The sequence below is a fragment of the Paroedura picta genome, chromosome 6, assembly GCF_049243985.1.
Source record: "Paroedura picta isolate Pp20150507F chromosome 6, Ppicta_v3.0, whole genome shotgun sequence".
Classification (NCBI taxonomy): Eukaryota; Metazoa; Chordata; class Lepidosauria; order Squamata; family Gekkonidae; genus Paroedura; species Paroedura picta.
In genome coordinates this window covers 4295717-4313811 of record NC_135374.1, presented here as the reverse complement: position 1 = coordinate 4313811, position 18095 = coordinate 4295717, and the positions used below count along the sequence as shown (strand labels likewise).

Below are 18095 nucleotides of genomic sequence, written 5' to 3'. Positions count from 1 at the left end.
AGAAGTGATTTGCCCTTGCCTACCTCTGCATAGCAACCCTGGGCTTCCTTGGTGGTCTCCCACCCAAGTAATAACAGAGACACAGAGAAACGGTTTTCCATTGCCTGCCTCTGCAGAGCAATATCCCGGCATTCTCCCATCCGAGGACTAACCAGGGCTAGCCCTGCGTCACTTCTGATGGGGAGCTTGCAAATATTGCTCAACTCTGGGCCATCCAGGTCAGGGAAAATGACATACAGAGGTCGTTTGCCATTGCCTACCTCTTCGTAGCAACCCTGGAATTCCTTGAGGGTTCTCCATCCACGTAATAACAAAGACCCACCCTAAAATCAGAACCCAGCGGCACCTTTACGACCAACAAAGATTTATTCAAGGCATGAGCTTTCGAGTGTAGGCACTCTTCCTCAGACTAAGAACTCCCTACATCAGGGGTAATCAAACTGCAAATGCTGGCAGGTGCTCATGGGAATTGTAGTCCATGGACATCTGGAGGGCCACAGGTTGATTACCCTTGCCCTACATGACAGTGGGACACACTCAGTTTACCTTCTGATGAGATCAGGCGAACCTGGGCCTTTCCGACTGGGGGGTTTTTATAACCTAGAACCACATCGATATAATGTAAATAATATCGGGAAAAACTTACGGAGAGGTTCCGGCATCCTCTTACCAAAAGGAGGCTGGGAGAACTCGCAGAAGGTTTAGGAGAGATCACAGCGTAGGAAAAGTTTCTGTCCACCAGAGGGCAGGGGAAGGTCCATTTCTGCCCTGAGTAAGAACAGTATGGTTCTTAGAAACCCGAATCAGAGAACTTTAGATATTCGTTGGGCACTTTGGATGCTGTGAGGGTCTGGAGGCTTAGAGGAAATGCATGAATAGACAGGGCACCATTCATGCATATGGACTCTCACATGCACGCATCCAATGCCACGGCAGAGAGATCCATTCCACACTCCTGTTTTTGGATTTATTTAATTTGTCAATATTCCTGCTTTTCTCCCCAGCGGCAGATCCCCAGCAGCTTACCTGGTTCCCTCCTGCAATTTACCCCAACAGCAACCCTGTAAGGTAGGTCAGGCTGAGTGGGTATGTCTGGCCTGCGGTTATCCTGTGAGTTTCCGCGGTACAGATGGGATATTCAAACCTGGCTCTTCCAGCTCCTATTTTGACCTGTTGGCAGAGTTTAAATATGCCAAGAAGGTGCGAGGAACAGGCTGCTTAAAGAATAGGAAGCTTTCCTGAGACAAGAAACAATTGGAACCAAAAGCTCTCTGAAGATGTTCAGACCTCAAGTGAGGCAAGGAAAAGGGGAGCTGGTTTCACAGGTGTTGAGAGTTAATCAGCTTTGCAGAGAGAAGAGGTCAAAGTGACCTTCATCAACAAGCTATTTTGCCACCTTTCAGGAAAGCAGCATGCCAGTCTGGCTGACGATTAAGACTCACATTGGAATGCATTCACTGGAAAATCCTCTTTTGGCTTCTTTTCTTAAAAGCCATCGATTGATGTTCTCCAGGCAAAGTTTGAGGGAAACGTTATTTACTAGAAACGGTTTGAGAACCAGGACTTGGGGAGGATTCATTCCCCTAGACCAGGGGTAGTCAACCTGTGGTCCTCCAGATATTTGTGGACTACAATTCCCATGAGCCCCTGCCAGCATTCGCTGGCAGGGGCTCATGGAAATTGTAGTCCACGAACATCTAGAGGACCACAGGTTGACTACCCCTGCCCTAGACGACATGTTTTGCTTGCATTGAAGCAAGAATCCAACCGTTTCTGCTTCGATGCAAACAAAATATGTCATCGCCTAGGGAGTGAATCCTCCTTAAATCTTAGTTTTCAAACCATTTCTATTCAATACTGATTTACAATAATGAGGGGCAGTTCGCGCCTTCAAAATCGCACAATGGTTGCCAATTGAAAACGCTATTGATTTGCCGTTATGCACAACGTCGTTGACAATCTGCCACACACCTGAAACCAATCTGCAAAAAGCGCTTCCTTGTAGCGCTTTCAGGGAAATCCCCAAAAGTGGATTCACCCTCCGGAAAGCGATACACTCCTGCAACCAATCTGCAACACTAGCGAAAAAGACCTGTGCGTTAACATTGTTGCGGTTTCTACAAAGTCCCTCCCCCTGGCTCTCTCCTCTGATCTTCCGGCGAAGCGATCGCCATTTTTTTTTTCTCCGAGCGAGCGGGGATAAACGCACCAGCGAACCTCTTTCAGTTTAGAGGCTTCCCCGGCTTCAGTCCCTCCCCTTCAGTCAGTAAGCACAAAGAACAGAAAAGCCCGTTTGCTGATGTATTTTCCCTTTATTTTTTACACATTCATTCAGCCGAAAATCGGGCCCGTGAGAGGGGGGGGGGGGTTTCACTCAGAGGGAGCGTGGCAACGATTAAAGGACAGTTCAAACACACCAGGCAGCTGGATGGGTCTCTCCGTTGCAACGAATCCACACAGATTCGTTGCCACGGGTGGGTTTTTTTTTTTTTTTTAAACTTTCTTAAAGGGAAAGGGGCTGTTTGGGAGCATGATAACGGCTGCCCATTGGCTGCTTGACGGCCAGGGGCGGGACGAGCTTGGCAATAGCGCTTCCTTTCTAGCGATTTTGGCCGAGACCGGAAGCCTGTGGGAAACGCTACAAAACGCAACTGGATTCCACTACAAAGACAGGTATGCATAACGATGAATTCCACTATTTTAAATGGCGATTTTTCATTCAGCAACCAATTTGCTACAAAGATCCCGGTGCAGAAAGCCCCTAAGATTTCTTATTTATAGGAAGGGGAAAGGAAAGGCGATTGGAAGCCGCTTTAATATGCCTTCAGGTAGAGAAAAGCGGCATCTAAGAACCAACTCTTCTTCTTCCTCAGTAATCTCAGGGCTCTCTCAGCCTCCCCTCCCTCACAGGGTGTCTGTTGTGGGGAGAGGAAAGGGAAGGCGAATGGAAGCCCCTTTGAGACTCTTTCGGGTAGAGAAAAGCGGCATATAATAACCAACTCTTCTTCTTCAGTAATCTCAGGGCTCTCTCAGCCTCCCCTCCCTCACAGGGTGTCTGTTGTGGGGAGAGGAAAGGGAAGGCGATTGGAAGCTGCTTTGAGACTCCTTCGGGGAGAGACAAGCGGCATCTAAGGACCAGCTCTTCCTCTTTTGCATTGCATGGGTTTAACTGACTTACTGTGGGTCCACATTTTAATAAGTTAGCCCCTGAGGGCTTACAAATCTCTGACACAGTAGCGGTCTAAGGAGACATGCAGCTGTGTCCGGGTTTCGCTTTTTCATGTGCCTGCAGGGCTAAGAATCTCCCGTGCTCGACAGGCGTGTGAAATCTCTCGCCGGAGGCTTCACACATGGCGTAATTGCGCTGTGCTCCGCCCCAGTGTGGTTGCATCAGGCCCAGCTGGGGAAGAATTATTCAGGCAGAAGGCGGAAAGCCTGCTTCAAGCAAGGGAAAGTCCTTCAAGGCCACGGCCAGAAAAACAAAACGCTGGAGTGAAAGACAAGCAGAGAAGAGCTGGGTTTTTGAGACCTGCTTCTTACTACCTGAAAGCGTCTCAGAGTGGCTGACAATTGCCTTCCCTCCCTCTCCCCACAACAGACACTCTATGAGGGAGGTAGGGCTGAGAGAGCTCTAAGAGAACTGTGACTGCCCAAGGTCACCCAGCATCTGAAGGAGTGGGAATCCAGCAGAGTCTCCAGATAAGAGACCGCTGCCCTTAACGACACTAAGAGACAAACCACCTTGGACTGGATGAGCCACTGGCCTGATCCAACATGGCTTCTCTTATGCTCTTCCTCCCCTCCTAAAACGTCACCCTCCTCAACCTCCACCCCTAAATCTCCCAGGATTTTGCAAAATTGAGTTGGCTAACAGCCAAGCAGGCCTGGGGTCTGCCAGCAGCCCCTGAAGCATAATGCAGGGGGTTGGACTAGATGACCCAGGAGGTCCCTTCCGACTCTATGATTATAAGATTCTAAGCTGCGGAGACTGAGCTAAAAATGTTTTGAAAACTCAGCACCCGGCTAGCTGAACTCACAGGCAGCTTTGATTGCGTGAGGCTTAAACTCTCCTTCCCCTTTGAAAATCATAACGAAAGGATAAAATGGTCGTATCCATAGCCAAGCCATGCAACGTGCCCAGTGGGCTATTTAGATTTCAGACCACTGCCAGGATCAGAGGCATAGCTTTCTAGAAGATTTCAGGCATTTGCATGATGCAATTCTGGGGAAATCTTGCAGAGCGAGCGCCACAAATGAAAAGCCAGCTGTTCGGCGCCTGGCCAGATGTTCAATCAATCTGCCCTGGCTGCAATTCAACTCTCTCTCTCTCTCAAGACTCGTGTATCCAAATTGGGACATTGGGTCTTTTGCTTGTGTGTGTGTGTGTGTGTGTGTTTATGTGCCTCATTCCTTACACCGGCCACACTCAAGAAATCAGGAAAGAAATCAGGAAGTGCATCCTGTCCGTTTCAGAGTTTAAAATTTAGCTACATCCCCCCCCCCCCCCGGCGAGCTTCTAAATCAAGACAGGAAGGAGCAAAACACAAGGCCCAAAAATGTAGTGACACTCCTAGGATGACATCTCTGCGAAAGGAGGCTTCCTAAATCTATTCGACTGGGTTGGAGATTTTTAATTGAAAAAGAAGGGAAGAGAAATAAGCTTTGGGGAAACAAGTTTCTAATGATTGCAGTTGTTAAATCTGTGGGTTTGGAAGAAGCCAGGACATGGGGTGTATCAACCAATCTCTAGTAGCCCCTTGGTCAACTCAAGCTCCAATTGACCCAAATGGAGATGGATGGGATTCATCAAAGAAGCCACGGACCTCACCTTTTGAGAATCAAGCAAGGCTATTTATGGGGGTCCTTAATTCATTTGGTTGCCCTAACAGATGAACACTCTCTCTGTCTACCCCGCAAGGCTGTTGTGTGGATGGTGCCCCCCCACCCAAGCTACTTGCCCTGCCGTGAAAGGGTCATTCGACCCCCAAAGGGGTCCTGACCCCCAGGCTGAGAACCACTGCTTTAAGGCCAAGGAATGTTGAATTGTGGGTATAAACCCGGACGGAGGGATTTAGCAAGATTAAGACTCCCGTATCTCTGCTAAGCAGAAATTGAGCGGATGAAGTTTTTCCAGGGGAAAACTTAAATGTGGAGCCCAGGATGTGCGTGTGTGTTTAATCACGCAACTCGGTGGACGAAGCCCAAGCAAAAGCCAGCCGACGGTTCAGGGAAAGCCTCCGTTTGGTTAAAATTCTCTACCCTGCAGCCTCCCCAGTTTCATGGGCCTCTGCATGGGAGGACGGCCTGGCCGGCTCAGATTTCACGTCACCCACATGTGGGAGGGCACAGTTGCCGCTGGCTGCTCCGAGGAGCCGTTTGGTGGAAGCCGAGGATTGGTCCCTCTTCCTCGCCTGCGTTTAGGCCCAGGGTGGGCTCCTCTTCCCTTCTCCTCAAGGCCCACCCAGGCCTGGAAGGCAGACAAGAGGAGGGGGGCCATGCAACCCAGGCGAACTCAGTTCATTCCTGCAACACGATATGCTGGAAATCGTGTCGCCTGCTGATTCGCAGAGGCCGGCCAAGCGAGATCTGACCTTGGCTGGAACCCCCTTCCCTGGGGCTTTGTGGGGGTCCTTTGCAGAGTCTCCAACTTTCGGGGGGGGCTGGGGATCTCCTGGATCTCCTGGAGACAATATTGGCCTCCCTGCCTTGATGCTGGCCCTGCAGAGGGACTGGCTGGAGGAGGAGTGGGAAACAGATCCCAGCTCTCCAGATGAGAAGGTGCTGTTTCCAAGCCACTGTACCGTGCTGGCTCTCCCAAACTGCAGCCTGATCCTGCAGGGCTCTTCTCATGAAGGTCTTCGATGGGGTATAATGGCATAGAGTCCCCCCCCCTCCAAGGCAGCCCTTTTCTCTGTTGTCTGGAGATGAGCTGGGATCCCCAGGGCCCACCTGGAGGCTGGCATCCCTACCTCCATAGCCAGATCTCCAGGGGTTTCCCAAACAAGACCTGGCAACCTTACCCCCTCCCCGTTTCCCACCGGAGGCTGGAGGGGACCCAGCAGCCCCACAAGGCACAGGAACAACCCTGTTTGAAATGACAGGAGAAGGAATTTGGCTGCCCTGCATTCCGAAAACAGGAATCTGTCAGGGAGATTCATCTCCTCAATTACACGGGAGGAATTTCCCCCAGGGCAAGAGGGAACCATCCGCTGTGAAAACAGCCATCCACAAGCAAGGCTGGAGCGGACCCCGCTCCCCTCCCCTTTCTCCAGGCCAACAGCCCAGCTGGTTTGAGAGCCGGACAAGGGTGCTTGGGTTTGCTTCTTAAAATGAAGTCCCAGAAAAGCCGTTTGTAAACTTCCACCCAGAAGCCGGGGCCGGAAATCCACTCCCTTTGTGAACATCTTGGAAACTGGACATTAAAGTCCTTGCCGCTCAGCTTCCCCGGCTGGAGGCAAAAGAAGAAAAAGGGAAAGAAAAAGAGTTGGACTTTCACAGCCCAAAGGAGTCCTCAAGCGCTACATTTTGAAGCGGGAGATGCGGGGGTTTGCATTTTGGAAAGGACGGAGCGAAAGAGCCCTGTGCAAAGAGAGAGAGCATGGCCACATGGCGCTCGCTGGGGCTCCAAGCCGTCTTCTGCCTGGGAAACAGGAAGGAGAGGCCCCTCCGTGGAGCCGCCCCCCCCAGCCCTCCTCGTGGTCTGCAGAGCGTCCAGCGTGGCAGGAAGGGGGGAGGGAGGGAACCAGCCCCCACATCCTGCAGGAAATGCAGGCGGAAGAAGGTCAGCCACTCATGCCCACCCTGCAGCTCTCTGGCCTGGCGGGCCCCTGCGGGAGACATGCGCTCGGGGGGGGGGGGTTAAGGGAGGGAGGAAGAAAAAGAAGGGATGGAAGGCAGAGAGGGAGGGAAGATGGAAAAGAGAGAGGGAGGGAGGAAGAAAGAGGGAAGGAAGGAAAAAGGAAGGAGGGAGGGAGGGAGAAAAAAAGAAAGGAAGGCAGCTTGAGGGAGGGAGGAAGGAAAACTAAAAAGAAGGGAAGGAGGAAAAATAAAATGAAGGAAGGCAATGAAAGGGAGGAAGGAAGAGGGAAGGAAGGGAAAGAAAGAAGAAAGGAAAAGGACGGAAAAGGGAGAGAAGTAGGAAGAAAAAGAAGTAAGGTATGAAAAAGGGGGGAAGAAAGAGAAAGAAAAAGGAGACAGGGAGAGGGCCAGAGGAAGAAAGAATGGACAGAAAAGAAAGAAAGAAAGAAAGAAAGAAAGAAAGAAAGAAAGAAAGAAAGAAAGAAAGAAAGAAAGAAAGAAAGAAAGAAAGAAAGAAAGAAAGGAAAAGGGAGGGAGGAAGAAGAAAGGGAGGAAGGATGTTAGCACAACAAAATCAGAGTCCGGTAGCACCTTTAAGACCAACAAAGATTTATTCAAGACGTGAGCTTTCTGTACTGGAAAGCTCACGCCTTGAATAAATCTTTGTTGGTCTTAAAGGCGCTATTGGACTGTAAAATCTGCATAAGCTACTAATCTCCTCAAATTAAGGCCCTCTTCAGCTTGAAGTGCTGGATGCGAGTCCTGCACCCTATTGACCAACATGTTTTTGAGGCGATAAACTTTTGAAAGTCGAAAGCGCTTCTTGCTAGATGGAGGGTTCTCCTATTTTGAGAAGCGAAAAAGAGGAATAATTTTCCTGGCTGGCTGCTCCACACAAGCCATCCCTCTGACAGACCTAATTTTCAAGGCCCCTCCCATCGGAACTGCTATCACGGCTCCAACCCCAAAAGGGCATTTCTATCAGCTTTTGAAAAAGGACCCAAAAGAGAATAAACGCCAGCAAACACCCTATGTGATTAGAAGGTGTCAAGGCAGGCTGTCCTTACGACAGCCCTGAAAGGTAGACCAGTACCAACAACTATCTTTCTGGGGAGCCGAAGGACGACAAAATGCCTAAATCCAGCTAGTGAACAGACGCAGCTAGACGCAGAAGGTCTTGGGTTCAGCACCTGGCATCTTTGTTAAAAGGGACAGGCAGGAAGGGATGGGGAAGAGCCTCTGCTTGGCAGCCAGAAGGTCCCAGGTTCAGTCCCCGGCAGCATCTCCAGTTGAAAGGACCAGGTAGGAAGGGATGGGGAAGACCTTGACCTGAGACCCTGGCTCAGGGGCAGAGCCGCTGCTGGGCAGGCAGAAGGTCCCAGGTTCAATCCCCGGCATCTCCAGTTAGAAGGACCAGGCAGGAGGGGATGGGGAAGACCCTGACCTGGGACCCTGGCTCAGTGGCAGAGCCTCTGCTTGGCAGGCAGAAGGCCCCAGGTTCAATCCTTGGCATCTCCAGTTGAAAGGACCAGGCAGGAGGGGATGGGAAGGACCCTGGAGGCCACCCAGGAGAGGGGCTGGGGTGGCACAGTTCTTGCTTGGCACGCAGGAGGTCCCGGGTTCAATCCCTGGCAGCATCTCATGTTGAAAGGACCAGGCAGGAGGGGAGGCAGCTGCCGGTCGCTGTGTCCGGGGCCAGATTCAACAGGAGGCCGTTTCCTGGGTGCCCCCGCATCCCGCGCACCTCCGACGGGCCAAATCTGCAGCTCCTCCCGCGGCGGGAAAGGAGGAGGGAGGAGGAGTCGGGCGGAGGGAGGGAGGGGAGGGCGGGGGAGGCCGCGGAGAACTTTTTGGGGCTGGCCCCGCCCCGCTTTCCAGAAGTTTCTCCCGCGGCCCCATATAGCCCCCTCCGGCGGGCGGCGGGCGGGCGAGAAGGACTCGGGCGGCGGCTGCAGAGGCGTCGCGACCCTCCCCGTGGCTCCAGGCCGCTCCGCTGCAGGCGCTCCAGGTGAGGGGCAGGCGGTGCCTTGCACGCGAGGAGACCCGCTCCGGATTAGCCCCCTGCTCCGGAGCAAAGGCGGCCGCCCGGGGCCGCTTCTCTGTTTGCAAAAGCCGGGATCCCCCCGCTGGATTATGCAACTGGGGTGTCTATTCCGGGCTGGGGGGGGCCGCCCCCCAAATCGGGGAGGAAGCGCCCTGGGATCCCCCCCGCCCCATTGCGTGGCAGCGAGCCCTGCGCCCCGACGCGTCGCCTTTGGGGAGAGGAGCGCTGTGCATGCTTGGAAAGGCCGGGCGCGGGGGTGGTGGGTGCTGTGTCTGGCACCCATGGGAGACGGGCCACGCTGGACGCGGGAGCTTTGCCTCCAGAGACGCCCCCGGGGGTCTTCCAGGGCGCCCCTGCCCTGAGCCTGGCATCTGCCCCTGCAGAGCCGCCCCGATCCGCCGGGAAGGGGGAGGAAGCCTTGCTCGGAGGGCACCCGGCGCGCCCCTGCAAGCTCTCCGCCCGCCATGGAGGATGCGCCGCCCGCGCCCTTTGCAAGCGGGGAATCCGTGCCCGGCGGAGGCAAGCGGCCCTCCGCCTTCCCCTTGCAGCCGCCCCGGGACTGTTGCAGGGAAAGGAGAATTAGGGAGAGATTAGGGAGAATTTTCAGACGCTTTAGGTGACTTGGGGGGTCAGGGATCCCGGGGCGGACCCAGGGCAGGACGGGGGGGGGGTAGGTTCTGGGGTTGCAGTCCAGCCTGGGGTCACCCCAAGTCCTCCAGGAGAGGAGAACTGTGCTTGGGGGAAGGTCTGAATTCGGCCCTGCTGCCCCGGCACACCTGGGCCTCCCTTTTCACCTGGGGGGCCCAAGGACCCCTCCCAAGAAGCCCGGTTTCAAAGGGGTCATTCAAAACTTAGAGAGAGAGGGGGGGGTCTCTTGTCTCTGGCATCGCTGGTCTAACCCCCCCTTGGGATCTGGCCTGTTTATTATTAGTATTAGTATTATATTTCAACTTATTACCCACCACTCTCAATTGGATCGTGGCGAGTTACATCAGTCTGGATAAAAAAAACCCCAGACATAAAAACAGCATACTCCGACAATCACAATACGAAAAAAGAAATATACTGCAGATAAAAAGCTCAAAACCTACCCCTTTCCCCAGCGCAGATCTCGCAAAGGGATGTGGGAAGAGGGGAGGGGGGGCGATGAAACCTACTGCTGCCATGCACACCCCGTAGCCTGCGGCTGGTGTAGGCCAGGAGGACCCACGACTGACCGGCAGCCAGGCGAGAGACGTCCGACCTTGGCATTCCCCCGAGGTCACCCTTCCGAGGGCTGGCCAGGGCATGCCCTGGCTTCAGGGCTGGCCAAGAAGGTGTGTGTGGCGGGTCAGAGCCGGGGGTGGCCTTCAGAAACGCCACGCAGCCACTGGGGGGGGGGCAAGCTTGGAAACAAAAAACAACCCTCCCCACCCCTCCCAAAATCACACAGGACTTTACTGTTTTCTTGGCCTGCCTGCATCTTACTTGCTGGTGTGTGTGTGTGTGTGTTTTTGCATGGCTACCCAAATACCCAGAATTGCACGAGAAGCACAGAATTTGCAATGGACACATTTGGCCCCCGAGGCCTTGCAGAAATTAAAAATGACCCCCGCTTCTGCAGGACACTGACGTTGGTTCCTTAAACAAAAGGGCTCTGATGTTTCGGAGGAAGTGAACGAAAGCAGGTGACGCTGGGCCTCCATTTGGCTTCTGGGCTGAGCCCTCCCCGGCTGGCACCAAAAAGGTAGCCCAAGCTTTGGCCCAAGCACTTTTCCTTCTCGTGGACTGGGGGGATATTTGCAACGGAAGGAATTTAAAATGTTGTTGCAAATCTTTATAAATGTGTGTGTGTGGGGGAGCGGGTGGAATACTTTAGCCAGTTTGAAACTGGATTTCAGAGGTCTGCCTTGCTGAGGGGGAGATTTCCTAGCCCATTTACTCATTTGGGAAACAATGCTGTCCTGTGTAGTTAAATAAGAAGAGCTCTGCTGGGTCAGACCAGTGAAGGTCCATCTAGTCCTGCCTCCTGCCTCACCCAGGGGCCAGCCAGTTCCCCTGATAAGAACATAAGGTTAACACAGAACATAAAAAGAGCCCTGCTCTGGTCTTCCAGAAACCAGTGCACAGAGGTACACTGTCTCTGAACATTGAGGATTGACGTGGAACATAAGAGACCTGCTAGGTCAGACCAAGGAGGGTCCCTCCAGTCCAGCCTCCCGTCTCACCCAGCAGCCAGCCAGGTCCTCTGGAGAGCCAGCCACAGGGCAGAGAGGCCGAGGCCTTCCCCAGATGTTGCCTGCTGGCTCTAGGATCCAGAGGTTGACTGTTCCTGCACATGGAGGTCCCCCTCAGTCGCCCCAGACTTCTCTTCCACAGCTGGAGGGATTATGCGTGCCTCGGAATGGAATTTGCAGGGCAGTAGTAAAATGCACAGGAGTTCATGATTGCATGGCTTCGACAGCCGGTATTTCAAAATCCGAACTACAAAGTGGGGGGAAATCCACAAACCTGTTGAGATTTGTCCCTCGACCCCCCTTGGTGGGTCCCTGAGTCAGGAATCTCTAGCCGAAAAATCTAGAATTTCTTCTCCCGAGCTGACAGTATTGGGAGGGGGGTGGGTGTCTGCTGACCACACCTCCCCTCTCGGAGGACCCACCCCCATCTCCTTGTGACGTGGCTCTGCCACGTTTGCAGTGGGGCTGTGCGAAATGTTAGGGCTCGGCTTGCAGAGAACTTGACCCCGATGCTGCTCAGCGGAGACCTCGCAGGGCTTGCCCCGTTAAGCTCTGATTTCTCCCTCCATTAAAAAAAGGAAAGAGAAGCAAACCTCCATATCTCCTGCTGGACGGATGCCCCGGCCGCTCTTCCCTTCCCGCCTCTGCCGGTCTCATAATTCGAATTCCTCTTGTTCTGTGCTGCGAAACGCCTCTTGCCTTTCCAAGGGAACTGCCTGACGTGTCTTGTTTTCTTTCAGAATGAAAAAGGGAAACGTTGACCACACTAAAAGAAAATTTCAAGGTATCTTTATTAAAAAAAGAAATCATTGGGGGAAAAACCCCTCACAAGCTCTTGCCACGTCACGCGCCCCAAGACGGATCAGGGCCAGGGGCCCGAATAACTTGCCGAGGAAACCGGCCTTGGGGGTTGTTAACAGGACCGGATCCTGCATTTGGGATCGGACGTCCCGTGGAGCTTTCCTGCCCATAATCTTTGAGACGGGGCCCTGAGCCGTTGACGACAGAGCGCTGGCCCCAGTTTATTGCCGATAGTTGATTAATGTGATTCCAGTTCTGGCATTCGGAGGTACAGTGCGTCTGTACCTGGAGGCTCTCAGCTGATGCCTTGTGATGCCGGGAACTTACTGTGTTTGTGAGGCCAACCCCAACATGAAACTCAGCCTGGCATTTGTTTGTTGATCACCACAACAACCCTGTGAGGTAGGCTTCCCCCAGGGCCATCCCGTTAGCTTCCATGACCGAATCAGGATTTGAACCCTTACTAAACATACATGGGGGGGGGGGGGTGCACTGTTACAAAGAGAGGGCAGAAGGCCTGGAATTCCAAAACATTTGGGGTATTGCATTATATTCCACAGCACAGATAGAAACGAAAGCCAGAAATAATCCCAGGTTGAGGTTGAAACTGGTAGTGTCAAAATACGGATAATTCCCACTCGGCAGCCGCCCGGCTGTGATGGGAAATCTCCTAATTTTGCAGGGGTGGCCAAACTGTGGCTCTCCAAATGTCCGTGGACTACAATTCCCATGAGCCCCTGCTAGCATGGGCTCATGGTCATCGTAGTCCATGGACATCTGGAGAGCTACACACCTGGCTTGCTTTTCCTTTGACCTTTTCAGCTGCAAATGGCCTACTTTTATACCTTTCCATTCTGCCCGCTCTGGATCACCATCTTAAGCCTGCAGATAACTTGCGCAATACAGCCAGGGCAAGCTCCCTCCCTCCCTCCCTCCCTCCTCTCTTTTTAAATAGAAAGTGTCTTTCTTGAAAATCAGTTCCTAAGTTTAAAATAAGATTGCCCGTTTTTTCTAAACCACCCACCCGGGCCTCCACCCCCCCCCAAAAAAAGACTTAAGGATCGGTTTGAACTTGAAGGGATAAATAAACCTCAACGTTGGGGCCGTGTCATTTCCCGGGCCTAATGACAGGCTTGGCTTGCGGCTTTCTTTGCTTTGTCTGTGGAATGCATGCCTGTCCCCCTCTTGAGCTGCTTTTTTTCTCCCCGATTGGCTTTGCTCTCAGCCGCTTTCCGCCTTTTGCAGGGAGCCTCCCTCCAGCCCCACCCTGGCGCGGTGATCTGAGGCCCTGGTTCTTGAGATCCTGGCGGGTGACCAGATGCCATCAGAGACACAATGCATTTTGAGAGCTGGGGAATGCAGCTGGCAGACCTTTTAATGGGGGTAGAAGTCAGCGCATGGTCTTTTGACTGGGCTCTGCTCAGAGGGCCCTTTAACACTTTCTTCCCCAGAGTGACGGAGCTGGAGGAAAGACGAGATGTTGAGCAGGCATTTCTGTCCTATTCCTGGAGTTGGCAGGAGCGTGCGAGGGACCAGAAATAAATGTGCAGTCAGGATGAAAAGAAGCCAAGGATTTTCAGCCATGTTTTAGGGAACAGGGGAGCTCTTAGCTGAGGGCTAGATACTGCCAGGGTTCACGGAGGCCTGGCCCCAAAAGCTGTTTTTGAAATTCACTCCTGGGTGGGGTGAAATATAGATTGCCCGGATTGGGTCCTAGCCAGAGAAGCAGCACGGCTTCACCCGAGGGTCGGTTTCCTGAAGGATGTGAGTTTTCCGTCTGGCTGTGTGAGTTAGTTAACCAGTCAAAGGTTCGTAGACCAGGGAAAGAGGTTCCCTGTCGCAACTCTGAGTGCTTCGGTAGACCCTCTCCCCACGTAGCCTCCCAGGGGAGGGCCAGGAAGTTCAGTCCCTGGAGATGCTGGATGTGATCGGCTGAATCGTCTCCACAGCTGAGGGGGGCTTTCATGTCTCTGCGTGAGTCCGGTCACAACAGTGGGTTGGAACTTGGCTAAATCTTCACTGAATTTGTGTCGTGCCCCTGTGTGGCTTTTTTGTCCGAATGAGCCCCCTCTGCTTTCTTTGGGGGCACCAAAAAGGAGGGGAGATCCTTGCTGAACTTTTTTGGGGGGGAAGATTCAAGGGGGGCGCCGTGTTGGTCTGAAGTCGCACAACAAAAATAGAGTCCAATAGTACCTTTAAGACCAACAAAGATTGATTCAAGGCATCAATCTTGAATCCCACCTTGAATCAATCTTTGTTGGTCTTAAAGGTGCTATTTTGGGGGGGTGGAAAACACTGCTAAATTCACAGCCAAGCCAACTGCACCCTCTTGTGGTCTTGCCAGGAACCACAGCCTGACTTGATAAGACATTTTAGCGGTAGCGAATTTCTTGCATTTCTCTCCTCCAGTGAATCCAAAGCAGGGATCCTATAATCAGGGTCAGGGCCGTGGATCAGCGGAGGAACCCTTGCGTTGCATGCTCAAAATCTCAGGGGTTTTGCACTCCTACAGATGTGCCCTGGGCTGTATCGATTGCAGAGAGATGCTACACAAGTGTGCTGGAGGCTTTCATGATCCCAGGAAATTGGGCCTCTGTTAAGCCCTGCTGGCTTTCTTCCATCCCATTAACCTTCCCAAGCCCAACATAAATTGTAGCACCTCTACTGAATTAGACCCTTGGTCCATCAAAGTCACTATTGTCTGTTCTGATGGGTCTTTCTTGGGTCTCAGCCAGAGGTCTTCCACATCACCTCCTTCCTGGTCCTTTGAAGCGGAGGTGCCAGGGATTGAACCTGGGACCTTCTGCATGCCAAGCAGAGAATCTACCTCTGAGCCATGGCCTCTTTCCGTGGCTCTCTAGAGGTGTTTCCCATATCTACAGCCTGGTCTTTTAAACTGGAGATGCCGGGGATTGAACCTGGGACCTTCTGCGTGCCAAGCAGTGGCTCTTCCACTGAGCCACAGCCCCCTCTAAATTCAATCAGCCTTAAGCTCTTCCTTCTTACTTCTGCAGGATTGCAATCAGCCTCTTCGACGGCTCTCAAAGTCTAGTGTCTTGTCGATGTGTAGGCCTCTCTTTGTCAGTGTCCACTCTGGTAGTCACAAATAAAGACGGGTAGGTTGAGGAACCACCAAGAGGAGATGCGCCCGACCCGGCTGACTGCCCAATTTGCTTCCTTCCAGGCTCAGGCCGTCCCCGAATCCGACAGAAGCCATGCAGGTGATTGTGCTCCTCGTGCTCAGCGCCGTTGTCGCTGCTGCCGTGCCCTCCGACAAGAAGAAGCTGAGTGACAAGGCGACCGCCCTGGCCGACCGTAGCACCAACCTGGCCTTCAACCTCTACCACACGATGGCCAAGGACAAGAACATGGAAAACATCCTCCTGTCCCCAGTGGTGGTGGCCTCCTCTCTGGGGCTGGTGTCGCTGGGGGGCAAGGCCACCACAGCCTCCCAGGCCAAGGCCCTGCTCAACGCCGACAAGCTGAGCGACGACTACGTCCACCACGGCCTGTCGGAACTCCTGAGCGACGTCAGCAACTCCACGGCCCGCAACGTCACCTGGAAGATGGGCAGCCGCCTCTACGGGCCCAGCTCCATCTCCTTCGCCGACGACTTCGTCCAGAGCAGCAAGAAGCACTACGGCTACGACCACTCCAAGATCAACTTCCGGGACAAGCGGAGCGCCCTCAAGTCCATCAACGAGTGGGCGGCCCAGACCACCGAGGGCAAGCTGCCCGAGGTCACCAAGGACGTGGACAAGACCGACGGGGCCTTGATCGTCCACGCCATGTTCTTCAAACGTGAGTGGGATCCGGGGAGCAGCGAGGGGGGCTTTCTGTCTGACTGGGGCACTGAGGCTCTGCCTTCTTGGTCCTTGGGGGGGGGGCATTGTGGGAGGTCTTCTGGGGTTTTTATCCACTGGTGGACCTCCTGGGGGTACCTGGGTTTGGGGACACAAAGTGTTGATCTAGGCAGGCTTGATCCAGCATGGCTTCTCTTATGTTCCTTCTCAGTGCTGGGGGGATCTCTTGCAGAGAACTGCTGTCTTTAGCCAATGTGGGAGAAGGAGGGGAGAAGGACCCCGCCCCCCCCAATTTGTCTCCCAGCATCTTGGGGTCAGATACACTGCTTCAAAATGTGGGGACTCTGCTTAACGTGTCACACCTCCTCCCCTATATTTGGATTTGCCAAAAATCTCTCAGCTCCTCTTGTTCTTGGGAACGCCAAAGAGTAAGAACCGGGAGGATCTCTTGTGGAGAACGGCTGTCTTCAGCCACAGCAGGAGAAAGAGAGAAGGAACTTCTCTGTTAATAACTCCTGCATGTGGTTGGTTCTGAGATTTAGCATTTTCAAGGACCCGGTTTGAAAACACATCTAGGAACTTGATGGATAGACTTCATTTTGGTTAGTTAGATTCTGCTGGAATCTTAAATGCTTCTTTGGTTTGGGCTGGGGTCTGCAGGGTTAGAATTCAGTGCTTCGGGATGCCCTTTCTGCTGTCAACTGATTTTCCGATCCCTTTCTCCTTTGGCCTGCAGCTCACTGGGACGAGAGGTTCCATCACAAGATGGTGGACAACCGAGGCTTCATGGTCACCCGTTCCTTCACAGTGGGCGTTCCCATGATGCATCGCACAGGTAGGAACTACAAAGGAGGCCTGTTGATTCCGGGGAGGGGGAGGGGGGCCTTCAGGGTCATTGGCTGCTCAAGGTATATGACTTCAAAGTTGAGTACCAGCATCTTGATTCGGGCCTGGAAGCAGATTAAGAGCTAGTGTAACAGTCTGGCCAGCATTCTGTCTACCGCCTTCTGCACCAATGAGCAGAATTTTTAAGCAGAGGCTGGAGAGCCATCTGACGGAGAGGCTGATTCTGTGAAGGCTCAAGGGGGTGGCAGGTGACAGTGGATAAGTGATTGAGTGTCCTGCATAGTGCAGGGGGTTGGACTAGATGACCCATGAGGTCCCTTCCAACTCTATGATTCTAGGCAGTCTTCAAGGACAGCTCCATGAATGGCTCACTGCAGTAGTCTAGACTAGGTTTATGGAGGGATTCCTGCTTTTATGGGTGGGGGATGGCGGGATAGAAATGTCTCCAAATGACTCAACGGCCAATGGGTTCCTTTCAAAGGCTTGTACCCATACTACAACGACGAGGCGGAGAACCTCCAGATCGTGGAGATGCCTTTGGCCCACAAGCTGTCCAGCATGATCTTCATCCTGCCAAACCACGTGGAGCCCCTGGAGCGAGTGGAGAAACTGCTGACAAGGGAGCATCTGAAGACCTGGATGGGCAAGTTGAAGACAAGGTCCGTGGCCATCTCCTTGCCGAAGGTCAGCCTGGAAGTGAGCCACGACCTCCATGTAAGTATCTTGGAAGGTTCTAGACGCTTCCAATGACCCCCTTCCCAAGCAGCCATGACGCATACTCTTCAAGGACAGCCCTTGTTAGTCCCCAGTAGACCAGGGGTGGCCAAACTGAGGTTGCCCAGATGTCCATGGACTACAATTATCATGAGCCCCTGCCAATGTGGAAAATTGGCGGTGGCTCATGGGCACTGTAGTCCATGAACAACTGGGCAGCCTCAGTTCGGCCACCCCTGGTCTCCTTTGTGCTTCTGCATCTCTCATGCTGTTTCTCTTTCCCAGCCGTCCCTCCTTTCAGCGCCCCTCCACTCCCCCAGTTACACGTGAGGACATTGAGTGACGTCAGAAGGGGTTCAGCCAATGGCAGAGTGGGACATTCTGTGACATCACAGTCCCTCAGCTGATTCGTTAAGAGGTTCTGGGGCCCATTTCTGGCCCAAGACACTGCCATTGGCTGACCGGTGGTGATGTCACAGACCGTCTCACGGACGCTAAAGCCCCGAACTGCGCTGACGTCCCGCCGTGTCCGTTTGTCCCCTCCAGAAACACTTGGCCGAACTGGGCTTAACCGAAGCCGTCGACAAGACCAAAGCCGACCTGTCCAAGATTTCGGGCAAGAAGGACCTCTACCTCGCCAGCGTCTTCCACGCAGCGGCGCTGGAGTGGGACACGGAGGGGAACCCCTACGAGGGGGACATCTACGCGCGAGAAGAGATGAGAAACCCCAAGCTCTTCTATGTCGACCACCCCTTCGTCTTCCTCATCAAGGACAATAAGACCAACTCCATCCTCTTCATCGGCCGGCTAGTGAGGCCCAAAGGAGACAAGATGCGGGACGAACTGTAGAGCGCGCGGGTGGGAGAGCCAGGG

The 18095-nt window shown here is 53.4% G+C and overlaps 1 protein-coding gene and 1 long non-coding RNA gene across 5 annotated transcripts in view; one reads left to right on the top strand and one right to left on the bottom strand.

Annotated features, from left to right (window-relative positions):
- Nucleotides 1–12754, bottom strand: part of LOC143839353 (uncharacterized) — a 24395-nt gene extending 11641 nt beyond the window's left edge. Inside the window, exons 1-2 of one of the 3 annotated variants that reach the window (XR_013231693.1) lie at nucleotides 11652–12754; nucleotides 647–768 (exon numbers count right to left, since the gene is read on the bottom strand). This is a non-coding gene — a long non-coding RNA (uncharacterized LOC143839353). Of the gene's footprint in view, nucleotides 1–646; nucleotides 769–1026; nucleotides 1457–11651 lie in introns of those variants that run through there. The other 2 variants (XR_013231695.1, XR_013231694.1) reach the window with 2 other exon arrangements.
- SERPINH1 (serpin family H member 1) lies at nucleotides 8680–18095 on the top strand. Of its 2 annotated transcripts, XM_077341227.1 has the most exons (6): nucleotides 8689–8806; nucleotides 11799–11842; nucleotides 15044–15660; nucleotides 16399–16497; nucleotides 16990–17222; nucleotides 17769–18095. In XM_077341227.1, the coding sequence occupies exons 3-6, from the start codon at nucleotides 15075–15077 to the stop codon at nucleotides 18069–18071; spliced, it is 1221 nt and encodes a 406-aa protein (XP_077197342.1). In that variant the 5' UTR covers nucleotides 8689–8806; nucleotides 11799–11842; nucleotides 15044–15074; the 3' UTR covers nucleotides 18072–18095. The 2 variants fall into 2 exon arrangements, with proteins under 2 accessions (XP_077197343.1, XP_077197342.1); XM_077341228.1 differs by lacking the exon at nucleotides 11799–11842 and having other exon boundaries at nucleotides 8680–8806.